This window comes from Serinus canaria, chromosome 1 (assembly GCF_022539315.1).
Source record: "Serinus canaria isolate serCan28SL12 chromosome 1, serCan2020, whole genome shotgun sequence".
NCBI classification, from domain to species: Eukaryota; Metazoa; Chordata; class Aves; order Passeriformes; family Fringillidae; genus Serinus; species Serinus canaria.
This window is the reverse complement of record NC_066313.1, coordinates 47,770,634-47,783,706: the sequence shown is the minus strand read 5'-3', so window position 1 is coordinate 47,783,706 and position 13,073 is coordinate 47,770,634. Positions and strand designations below refer to the sequence as shown.

The 13,073-nt window shown below is 41.0% G+C and overlaps 1 protein-coding gene across 1 annotated transcript in view; it reads right to left on the bottom strand.

Annotated features, from left to right (window-relative positions):
* Window positions 1-1,291: 1,291 nt before the first annotated feature.
* Window positions 1,292-13,073, bottom strand: part of KL (klotho) — a 48,826-nt gene continuing 37,044 nt past the window's right edge. Inside the window, exons 3-5 of the mRNA XM_030235178.2 lie at window positions 12,127-12,395; window positions 8,568-9,684; window positions 1,292-4,936 (exon numbers count right to left, since the gene is read on the bottom strand). Coding sequence (XP_030091038.2) covers window positions 4,599-4,936; window positions 8,568-9,684; window positions 12,127-12,395 — 1,724 coding nt within the window. The 3' untranslated portion in view covers window positions 1,292-4,598. The remainder of the gene's footprint in view (window positions 4,937-8,567; window positions 9,685-12,126; window positions 12,396-13,073) is intronic.

Below are 13,073 nucleotides of genomic sequence, written 5' to 3'. Positions count from 1 at the left end.
CCCCATGGATGGGCCATGGGACACACAGCAGGGGACTGCTCACTCAGCTCCCAGGATGAGGAACTTGCACATCTGCTTGTGCCTCTGGCTTTTCTGCCCTATTTTGTTAGCATTTTCCCTGGCTTCTCTCTGCCTCACTGGTGCTTTTGCTACTCCTTCAGAAACACAGTAAGCATCACAAAGTAATAGCCAGAGAAATGTCAGCACCCACAAGCATCCTGGCTGCAGGCTGCTGTAATTTCAACTTTCTGATTTCTTAAAAATCTTAATTTTTCTCAGAACTGCTCAACAGTAGCGTTTCTGTTCAACTCATGAAGCAAAGTAAAAGGCTCTGATACACTGGGCCCTGACACTTTCTTCTCACCTCATTATTCCTTTTTTCCAATCTCTTACAGAGCAGGCTTAACAAGAAGGGTGGGCTTAACAAGCCTGCACCAGCCATAGCCTTGAGAGGGCTGAGGAACAGTGGTTTGGCAATTAATGAGTGGCACATCAAAGACAGGAAGAGCTTTCCCTTTTCTTTTCCATGTCTCTTTTTCTTGGCTTTGCTTGAGCAAAAAAGGAACAAGATTGAACTTTCCTTGCCAAAGCTAAAGTCTAGCACCTAGAATTGACTTCTTCACCCTGAATAAGGAAATTTTCACCTCAGTGGTCTCTGGAAGCAGAATGAACAGATCGAATTTTCTAAGTGACTTGAAAGCAACACATATAATACAAGGAGAAAAGGGCAAATTGTGTGTTTCAACATGCTGAGGCTTGTATGGTGACTCTTCTGTTCACTGGGTTTGTTCCATTCTGCTACCACTTCCCTTAATCTTGACATTTACTTTCCTTAGGATGTTTAACAATGATGCCACAAACAGACTGCTCAGTGCTGAACTATGCTGACAGAATCCCTGAAGCCTGGGAGTAACTCGACTGAAATAGAAGAGTTTTCCAATTTACTTCAATGTTACTATGGAATAAGATATTGCACCAAAGCGCTCTTAAATTGGTACTTCCACGGATTTTCTAAATAGCAACATTCAGTTTAAAAAATAATAATAAAAAAACCCTCAAATAACAAAAACCCTCCAAACTCCTAGGTCTGTTGGAAAAACATCTGTTTAGCCACAGGCCCCAGCAATCTCCAACAAAAGCTAGAGTTATTTCTGTGTCACTGGAAAAACAAACAACACAAACTCCTTGCAGAGTTATCACAATAGCCTCTTCTGAGATGCTCTGTACTTCATGCTGCAGGCGAAAAAACCGGACAGATTAAATAGTAAGATCATGTTACAATTTGTTACATTCAGTATCTTTATTTCACTTCTGCGATTGTTATAAAAACAATATAACATTCATCCTGTCATTTAGCAAAGACATCCCTCCCACAGTCTCTCTGCACAATCTTTTCAAGAAATAAACCAGAAGTTTTGCACACATGTCATAAAAATATTTTGAACAGACAGAATGTTTAATCTGGAGCACCAAGTAAACTGGCAACGACATTTCATTCTATAAACACGGGTAAAAATCAAGAAAGCAGTGTACCTAAAAAACCGCAAGTTGAACATGCTGAGCCTTCTTACTCTCGAGAAAACAAACCACCAGCCACCACCAAGCCGTCTTTGCAGCCTGAGTAGGGAGCCCCCTCTGCTCCAAGTCCTTGCTGCTGCCTGCATTTCTGCTCAGGATGCACAGATGGGGCTGGGAGCACCAGGTCACTGCTCTCATGTGGGCATCGAAGGCAGCAAGTGCCCCACAGCAGGACCAAAGAAGGTGACTGCCACATCAGCTTGCATAAGCACACCTTGGACAGGTACCCAATCTTTGCCTATTCAAGGGCATCCCTGTTGTTACTGAAGACTGATTTTTTCCAAGACAACTCACAGGAAACTTGCACTGTCCCTGATTACACAAAGTAAAGTATATTCTAGAGGCAAAACCATACCATTATCTCCATCAGAACAGCCCATCCTTGTGCAATTCACTGGCCCAGGCAGCACCGCAGGCAGGACGCTTGGGAGAAGGCTTTGGCAACCACTGTGCCCTGCTCAAGCCAGCTGTGCCCTGCAGTGATATTTAAAACCTCTTCTGAAGGCAGCTATGCCAAAGGCTGTGTTAGCTCCACCGGTCATGACTCCATGAGTGGATACAGTCACACAGCAACAAATCCCAGTTTACCTACAAATTAGCTATCCAGCTGGTGCCATCTGCCTGTCAGTGGTTACATATCACCCAGCCTCTATGGGAAGAGCCTGCCGTGTCTCCTCCGTGCTGGGACTGCTGTTTCACACATTGTGCTGCGCCTGGGCCATTCCAGCAGCAGCTGGATGGATGGGAACTGCTCAAGAAGCATCAGGTTGGGCTAGCCTCCATCAGCACTGTGCCCACGGCACCTGTGCTCTTCTGGATTTGCCTTGCACAGGCCCCCTGAGCCCACTCAAACCCAGGGGTGCAGGTATAACCCAGGTACACCTGGCTCCTCAGAATCATCAGGCCCTGACATTTGACCAACAGCAAAGTACACACCACATACACACACAGACATACAGAACACACAAGCTGGGCATGACCTGGGTGCTGCTTGTGCTAAATAAATGTCACTTTTTGTTATGTGCTGCAAAGGCATCTGGCAGCTGGCATCACATATTGCATGGTGATTCACTGCTCTACCAGGGAAAACCCATTCCACATTTCATACACTCAGGGAGAGCTATTTCTTCATAATCCTCAGTGCACCAGGCACCAATGCATAAATACCCAGCTCTTCTACAGCAAGTCCTATCAGTCTGTAAATAATTTTTATACATTTTTAAATACTTCATCACTTACCCTGAAATGTGCACCTTAATCTCAATACCAAAACATACATAATTGCAAACAGAGACCATTTAAAGCCTAGAACTGGAAGAAAAATATATTAATCATTATGAGACAATACTAATTATTTTTTCTATACATTATTTAAGAAAAAGTATAATCTTAAATTACAAATTAAAATCATATTTTATATGTGAGTTTTAATATACAGTATAGAATCACAGAATGTTCAGGCTGAAAAGAACCCTGGGAGGTTATTTAGTCATCTTCTAGTAATCTAGTAGACTAACATCACATTTAATACAACATAATCAGCTTTAGTAGATAAATAATTCTTGATTAACACATAGCACATTTCTTTTAAAATGTTCTTTCCAGTGACTGACATTGTTCACATGACAATAAAAATACAATTACAGCTGAAGGCAACGCAGGTCTAGAGTTAGAGAGCAACAAAAATGACCGTACTGTTTCACACCGAGGACCCTCTGAAGGCAGCAATTCACAAGGCAGGCAAAAGACATGGGTTTCCTTCCCATTCTCTGTTTCTACTGATAAACAATGGCACTAACATTCTGCTATTTTATCTTGAGAGAAAAACAAGAGGCCCTCAGACATCCAGTAATACTTTGGGATCAAATGCTGCCAGGTCCACTTGCTCAAAGGAGAACCTCCAGCCAGCCTGTGAGAGGTTTGGCCCAACAGCTCCACAGTCTCAGACCCTGGCAGCAATAAAGTGCTGAACTATTACACCAAAATGCTGCCTTTTGAAGTCTCTGCACTCTACACAAATAACATGCAGAGACCATCCCTGCTAAGCTACCACAAGTTTCCAGCAGGTAAGTGGCTGGGCAGCAGCAGTGGCAGCTGAGTTCGACTGGCTGTGAGAAGTGCAGAAACGGGGTGTCCCAGCTGTGCCATGTCCCTGGGCAGGAGGGCAAGAGGGCATGGGGTCAGGCACACTGCTTTCTGCCAGCTGAGACAGTGAAGACATCCCAGTTCCTGCTCTTTACCTTTTTTTCCCTGAGCAAAACAAAGGGAAGCCGTTTCACCCTTCCCATCTCTTCCCAGTAGATGACATGACCCCTGCAAACCCTGGATATATCCCCACTTCCTACTCCACTGAGAATGACACTGTTCCTTTAACTGAAGTTCCCCAATGGCATCCTGAACTCAGATGTAGTCACAGTACCAGTTACTGATTTACCAAGAGCTCCCAGCAGTACAGACTCATTTCCCCTGTTCTTCCTCCTGCATCTGCTTTAGGACAGGGGTTAGTCTTTCCCCTGGCACTGCTTCTTGCAATTCTCCTCCACTTTCTTCTCAGTCATGATCTCTGCTCCAGTTAGGTTCTAGCTCTGATTAAGAAACATCAGTGTTAAACCCTAATTTGGAAAAGCAAATTCTTGTTTCACCCCAGTCTTGGAGAATTTGACATTTAGGCTCTTCCATCACACCATGTTTTCAAAACCTACTTTTACCTGTACAGTTCAGCAAGGGAAATCCAAGAGGGGGAAAGCATCTGCTTGACAGAAAGTCCCAGGGAAAGCCGTGAGACAACTCCAACCACAGGAATCAAGGACTGGTTATAAACCAAAGGTACTATAACTGAGAAAATGATTTTTGGAAGCCATATGCAAGCAATAGCTTCTCAATGTCAATATCCTGCAGTACCAAGCAATGTAAATGCCTTCCTAATGCTGAAGCAATCACAGCATTGTGCATTTTTATTTCAGATTTCCCAAGGGATTGCAAGAAAAAGGACAGTGAGTGATGTATTCAGAGGAGAAGCTCTATTTGTACCGTCTTTCTACCCTCTTGGAGTAATAAGTAATGAAGAATATAGTAACAATAAATGCAACAAATACGAAAGAGATAAAGGCTAATAATGATTTTCTCGTTCGGAAGAAGTGGCAATTGGCACATGAAGCAACCTCTTCTGGACACAGCAAGTCAGGAGTTTCAGGACCAGGAAAACCATTATTGCCAATTATTTCTCTGTAATGTTTCAGAGAAGGCTTTGGTTCGTATTGATTTGCAACGTAGCTGTAGAGACCATACTTAGGAGCAGTTTTGTCATTGAAAGAATAGACAAAATATCCTTGAAGGTTAACGTCATCCAAGGTGTAAGCTGCAAAAGAAGACAAAGGGTTGAAGAAATGAATCAATGTCACTTTGCATTCAAGAGCAGTACCATATGTCCATATGTAAAGGAGGGGCAGGGAATGTTAAATCCACATCTGCACTTCCCTCCAAAATTAGGGAAGGTACATGTACATCTGTGAAGCGGTTCTCATAAAAAGTAAGAATCTGTCAGCCACTGCCAGACAGCGTGATCTGTGAGTATCCTGCAATTTATTTCCTTGTGCTTGGCAAACACAGCTGTGAGTGCCTGACGGTGTTTAATGATCAGCATAGAGCCTATCATGAAAAGATGGATCTCTTTGTTATGTATTAAAGAACACAGGTTTTGGGTTTCCTGCCCCTAATTTTCTGCAGCCTGTTTCTCTGATTGCTCCTTCCTCCTTGCAGGGCATGTCTGATGGGGACAGTCAAGAAACAGAGAACGTGTGGCTGCACTTCTCACTTGCAAAGACACAGTGACACCAGAAATATCGCACAGCCACGCTAAGGTTGTATACTGGGATATCACCAGTGCAAGGGTAAAGTTTATGTAAATGACAGCCCTCTCCTGTTTCTGATCCAAGATGAACTGTATTGGTGTGTATTGAGAACGTGTCCACAATCCATACTGCTAACTCAGCTACTGGAAGAAGCCCAGCAGCTGTGGCGTTAACCTTGAGCCATCCATCCTGCTTGACAAAAAAAATCAATCCAAGGTAGTAAACACAAACTGTAATAGTTTATCTCTCAACATCACTGTTTTAACAAAGCAGATGAACACAGGACTGAATTTTCATATGCTTCTTCATATGCTTCTGGAAACAATTCTTTCTGAAGCCACATGCAAGACTTTAGCACCTCTAACCTAGTTTTCATGTGTAAAACAAAATAATATTTACCTGGCATTTTACAGAGCTGCTGCCCAGGATAATTAGTTGTGTTTGCAGAACTGCAGGTGGATTTATTGGTGTTACATAAATGGTTACTGCTGTTCTTTGTTTTCAATTGGCAAGGATGTACAAAGCACTTCAAAATATAGCCTCAGTCCAAAAGGTCCCTTACTGTATCCTGGAATCATTTATGTGCACAAACCTGCTGGCTCCCCTGGAACAATGCAGGTGAGCAATATTACACACACAAAAATTTCCACATGCAGTGCCTGAAATCAGCTGGAGAAGAAGGCAGAATATGGACTTTAAGGCCAGGGCATACACATACCAATCCCCCTCTACAGTGTGACACTGGGGTAAGGACACAAGATTTCTAATTCATCTTAAGTTATTGCACAAGGTGTTGCAAAAAAGAAATGCATGTCTTGGAGAAAGGTGAATCAGTCACAATGCCAATGTTATGTAATGACAAGATGGACAAAAGTGCAATACCAGAGAAGGAGAAAAAAAAAAATGGAAAAGCTGATGAACCAAACACTATGGAGGAGTGTATGGCATCTAAAGGGGGAAGTTAAGCTTTAGAAAAAGTATTATGGCTAGTTAGCAAAGACATAATTATCCATCACAAAGAAGGTGAAAAGATAAGAAAATAGGTTAAGCTGAAAAACACAGGAGCTATTTACAGGCGGGACAGAAGAGAGAGAAAGAAGTGACTGGGGGATAGTGGTAACAGAACAGTACAAAGGGCAAAGTTCTGTAAAAAACAGAGACATGTAGGTGTTCTTGCTAATGGGAACTGGGAGAAAAGTCCATATCCACAGACACTTTGAAAACAGAAGTGCCAAGGAGCCAAGCAATACAGAAAAAAAACCAGTTTGAAAACAAAAGCCCAAATATTGCCAAAATATTTTTTTAACTATAGATTTATAAAACATGCATTCAGTACCACAAAATGCTGGAAAATGAACTCTTGGGCACTTAATATTGATGTTCAGTAATCAGCAAAAGAGGTGGAAATTGTATACAGAGGAGGAAGTTAAAGCCAATAGTTAATACAATGAACAGGAACTGCCAGCCATCCTTCACTACCTATCAAAAGAGTGGAACAGATTATATAAAGCTTGATAAATATAAAATTTAGGAGATAATACATGATTAATGCTAATCATCTTGGCTTTATGAAAAATAAATCTCGTCAAAATTACATGACTTTTTTTTTCTGAGACCAGCAGATCAATAAAAGTAATGATGTTTGATGTTAAATACTTAGAGCTTCACAAGGCAAATGATTTGATATTATATGGCATTTGGAAGAAGAAAATAGAATGTTATGAGGTCAAGGGAAGCCCATAATAAACAGATTTCAACTAGTCTCAAGTCAAATTAAGTAACAGAACTAGAAGTAAGTCTAGAAATATAATTGAAGGCAAGTAAGTGTCACAGTGTGTATATTTCTGTCATGGGCATGGAGCTCAGCTTTTAGCACTAAGTTATTTCATGATCTTAAATATATCAGCAACCTGAAATAAATGTAAAACTTTTTCTCACAGTCTGCAAGTCATAAAGATTAGAGATATAACTTAGCTAGCATAGCAAGGTTTGAACAAACAAGCAGCAGGCATTTGAACGTGACCAAATGTGAAGAATAAGCAGACCTAGTTTTGTAGAGGCAGCCCTGCTTTGAACAGGGGGAAGGAATCTGTAACTGAGTTTAAAATGTCATTAAAACACCACAGAAGCGGCGTAACCAACCTGCTGTCATGGCCAAGAAGGCCAATAGCCAACTTGCATGTAGAAATGAGGAGGGTAAGAGGTGTTATACGTGCCTAAGTGTGGCTGTGACAGGAACAGTGTGTCCAGGTGTGGGTTTACCCCTCTGATGAGGAATATCAGCATACAGCAAAAAACCTAATAACTCAGAGCTTTGAAATGATGCTATATAGCAAGGGACACAAAGAGCTTTGTCTCTATTACTTATCAAAGAGATAAATGAGATATAGCTTGTCGTGTGTCTGCAAATACCTGCATAAGTAAAATACATGTGGAAACGCACAACAAAATTGCTTAAAGCTGAAGCTAGAACAATTAATAGTAGAAAGGAGATATATTTATATACATAGATACACATATATACACACACACTGTGTGATGCCAAAGATTCTTCATCAGTAAAAATTATCTCATTTGGGTCTTGAGCTTTTCTGAAAAAACAGCATGTGCTGTATGACAGAATGACTCAAAATGCTTTTTTCCTTATAATTTATGAATCTTTGAGACAGAGAAAAGGACTGGTATGTGTTCTGAATAGCAGGAAACAGTCCAGGAAATGGCATAATGAGGTAGACAGCTGAATTATTATGAAGATCACTGTTGGATAATATCATTGTTGGATAAGACAGAGACAACTGAGGAACAGAACTCATACCCAGCCCTCAGTAGAAGTGCAGTAAGATGAAAATCTTACTAAATACATGTGGAGATACTCACACAGCTTCTTCTTTAAATTTACTGAATCCATAAAAATCTTCTTCTGCTGTCTTAGTAGACTATAAGCAAGGTCAATCTTCCTGACCTTTAGTAACACCAATCAATCATAAATCAAGGGGGAAATTTCCTGTTACACTGTAGTAACATCTCATTTGGGAAGTATTCTACAGAGGACCTGTATTATAAAGCTAAGCATACTTTATCACACAGTGTATACTAATAGTGGGATTTGTGACATATAAACCATCTGTGGTTCCTTACCTTTTAAAGCTTCATTGATGTAATTCTGTATGTAATACACCCTGAGCTTATCATGCACCATATTCTGGTCATCATCAATCCCATTAGCCATAACATAAATTGGGACATTGCCATACTTTGATTTCACCCACTTGAGCAATTTACGCAGTCCCCAGGGCACAACTGCAGCTCTGCTAGGAGAGTGAAGCCACGTGATGTCATTGATCATTTGAACTTCAAGGTAGTGGTCATATTTTACTGCATCTTCTTTCTCTGAGCCCACAAGGGTAGTAGTGTAGTGACTCAAGGCAAAAAAATCAAACGAGCCCTGTATTAACTTCTTTTCATCTTCTGAGAAGTAAGGCAAGTGGAAGTTATACAGGTCAATACTATTTCTTCGGTGAAGCCACGCTCTCATCACCTCTGGGTAGTCTCCATTCCCAAAGATGGGCTCTGCAAGCCAGCCAAGGTCGAACTCTAAAATTCTGTCAGCAACTTCTTGGTCGTTTCTGGAAAAGGGACAAGCTGGTTCTACCCAGTCAGCTTGCAAAGCTATTGATATCTTGCCCTTCTGAGATCTCCTGAATTCTTTGTCATAAAGACGCCAGACTTTTGCATGGGCTTTCAACAGGTTGTGCCCTGCTGTGTATGTCAGGTTTTTCACAGACGGTTCATTCATGGTGATCCAAAATTTGACGTGGTCCCCAAGGCTTGTAAAGCAGAATCTAGCATACTCAACAAAAGCCTGAACAGTTTCTGTGTTTTCCCAAGCACCATATTTGGCAAGAGAAACTGGAAGCTCTTGATTCTCAATCATAGGTTGCCATAAAGCAACGACAGGAGTTATATTAACCCTGAGAAGTTCACTAGCAAAACACTGATAGTAATGTACAAGTGTGTGGTTGATTAGAGAAAGGTTACCTAAAGGAAGGATTAAAGACCATTTCAGTGAAAAATGGAAGTGTGTGACATGCATTTCTTGCAGAAGAGAGATCTGGAGCCTGATAGCAGCAAAGTCAACACAGTGACGCTTGCGCTTCGAGGCGTAAACTCCATCCACTTTAATGAGCTGCTTCGTCTGGTGAACATCCCACACATAAACACTGGAGTCAAGGAACTGGGCAGGTGTCGTGTCTACCTAGGAGGAACAGGAAATATACCAGATTCAAGCTGTTTATTCCAGGTAGGTGGGAACATCATAACCATCAGACACAGCCTAGTGAAAGAATATCCTGAGTCAAAACATTGCATTCAGCATCTCTGATACTGGCATCTTGGGCTCATATGAATGAGTTAGTTTTCTGTTAAAAAGTGATGTCAGAAAAGTACCAAATCTATCTATTATTTTCACCCTGCATTCCAAACAAGCTTATGCTAATGGTCATCATGTTATGTCTTCTCTAAGTTGTTCCAGTTTCCAAAAGAAACAAGGGATTGCTCAGGGATTAGCCACTAAGTCTGCAACAGATATTGAGAGAAGAAGATCTTCAGTGAAGACTACAGTAATTTTAAAAATGTTTTTCTTTGAAGGAGGGTATACAGAGAGACTGTCTGCTGAGAATTATCCAGTACAGTCAATTTCAAGACCACTCCCTGAATGCATGAGAAGAAATAATGAATACAACATCATTTCTGTGTTCTCTTTTCCTGACTATGATGAAAGATGAGTAATGTTCTGCACTTGATTTTTAGAAAAAATTTAGTGGACAAGCAAATTTTTTCCTTCTTGCTGGAGACATCCTTTTTTATTTAATTCATACTGAAGTAATTTCCAAGTTATTTCAGCAGGCTGTTGATGTCTGAATCAATTTTTTTGGGCTTCTGGGTAAACCCGCTGTCTGATACTCCAACAGAAAATGCATCTCCCAGAAGGCTTTAGGGTTTCAGATGTCACAACTGCCTGTATGACACACAGTAACACAGTACAAGATGAGCTTCTCAGGGTCACTCAGAATTATACTTTCCCTTTTTAATGAAAATCACCTGCACAGAAAGGACTAGAAAAGGAAAAACTGAACTACTTATAATAATGCACAGTGTGAAATTTCCTCATTCATACTCTGTGTAATTCTTCCTAGATCCAAACCACAGGATAGCGGTGCCATGGTCTTTATTTGTCCTTTCCTCTTTCTTTTTAATCTTTGGTGTGCAGCTTCCCCCTGAGTTCAGATTCCTTGTCCTGCCCTCTGTTTGAAAAGCAGGTGTCAGCCTACAACCAGTGTTCAACTTGTAGCTGAGGCTCTGCAGACTGTATAAAAGAAGCTGCTGAAAATCAGTTGCTATTTTCTCCGGAGAGGTCAGTACTGTGCTTGTAGAAGAAAGTAATAAAAAACAGCATGTCTGAGGGAAATTGCTTTTCTGGAGAATTGTCCCTTGTAGATTACTAAAGCATGCATTGCCACTAATACTGTGGGAATGCTGTCAAAACAGTTTTTCCACCATGATGCATCTACAAATCAAACAACCTAAGCCTTACAGCACAAACTGTCTGAATGGCCTTTTGAAACGAAAATATTCAGCTTTGAAGGTTTGGGGATGGGAGGGATTTTTTAGCTGTTGTAGGCTGACTGACTCCACAACTTTATAGTTGTTACTGACTCCAAAAGCAGCAATTCCATTTCCAATTCTTAATCTATCTGAGAGCTAGGAGGATGACTTGAATTTTCTTGGAAATTGGTGCATGACGTAAGAAGGCTGCAGTATTTCTCAAGAGAACAAAGACAAATCTTACTTTTGGAGTGAGAAAAAGCAAACAAGCTCCTCACATTCAAGTCATAAGAAAGATTCTGACTTTGTGGAAAATATAAATTAAAAATTCTGGTTTTGGATGAAGCCTTGACTTTGAATTTATACCTCTTTACTGTGGTTAGAGAAGCTCTGCAACTCAAAATAGCATCTGAAAATTACAGAGCCCAACAGTTTAAGCAATCATAAGTAAGATAGAATTTTTACTCATGTTATAAAGTATTATAATTTGAAAAATTCTCTCAAAGTATCAAATCAGTTGAAATAAAGACTGAGAGCCGTCAGCTAGCTAGGTTCTATGCAGGACCACTGTAGGCCCTCAGCAGACACACTGTAACATAAAATGAAATAGAAAGAATACAGAAATTTCATTTAAATCTAATATCGTTCACTTCCTTTTATATAAAATCTCTCTAAGAACAGTTGCAGGATGTATATGCATAAGATATAGAAACATGCCACTAGAGTTTCAGGAGTTGTCAGGAAGTTTTCTAAAACATGCATTTTACAGTTTCGCAGATTTAATTCACTTCCCTTTGAAAAGAGCTGACTTCCCATAACTGATTGCATATGTTCAGGGAAGACAAGCATCAGACTCCTTTCCATTTCCATACATATTTCTATAATGTTATTTACAGTGTCTCAGTCTGAGTGGTTTGCCTTGGTCACACACAGCAAGTCTGGTGAAGAATGACAGACACACTGTTTGGCTCAAAAGCCTTGTACCCATCTCCTTGCAGCACTGTAGCAAAGATACTCCATTCAGCAAATATGTCACTGTGAACTTGTGCACTGATCTGGCTGGACAGCCTGTCAGTTTTATTATCAGACTCACCTGAATGTAGTTGTCAACAATTCCCCAAGCAAAGCCACAGGGAAAAATACCTTCTATGGGCTGGTTTTCAGGCAAAGGTGGGAAGCCATTTTTTTCTATCAGCTTTTGATAGAACAAGACAGAAGATTTGGGCATCAACTTCTTGTCATGGCTTTGAAAATCAACATAAAACAGTCCACGTCGAATGCTGTACCCCCTGTGCCACTCAAAGCCATCCAGGAGGGACCAGACTGTGTAGCCAAACACGTTAACTCCGTCGTACCGGATAGCTGAGGAAAGAACAAACCCAAACTCAGCACAGTGCTCATTTTTCCTCTGTAATGCTTGCAGCATTAGTGTGCAAGAATAATGCAACAGGTCAGATAAGTATCTCAGGGCCTTCCTCAAAGCCTATTCAGGGAACATATTTCAGCTGCACTGGGGGAGCTGCCAGATTATGGTAGGAGGCAGCAGAGGTACCTGGCTTGGCTTTAAAGCAGTGAGATTGAGAAAGAGAAACCGTGCAGCACTGGTTTGAGCAGTGCTGCTCATCAGATGTTCCAAACCTCATCCTCAGAGTAGAGCCTGAGCCATCTGCAGCCACGGAGCCGGTGACTGCCCTGCACTGCCCTCTGCTCTGCTCATGCTGCAGCTCACTCCAGGGTAGCTGTTGCTGCAGCACTACCCTGTATGCAAACAAAAGCTGTACTCCTTTTCATCTCCTCCCCCTCCACTCCAAATACATTTTGGGAAAAACCTGACAGCATGTTTGGTGTGCACATGAATTTTTATTACCACAGATTCCAAGTAGAAGTGATAATACAGAAAGACTCTGTTTACTTAGAAATTCTGTCTCTTTACATCTTTTATGGTACAGCATTTTCCAGCTCAAACATTTAAGGGTTTCTAAAAATACGTGCATGTTCTAGGTCAGCTGTTTGACGTCTAAAATCACCACATGCTTTAAA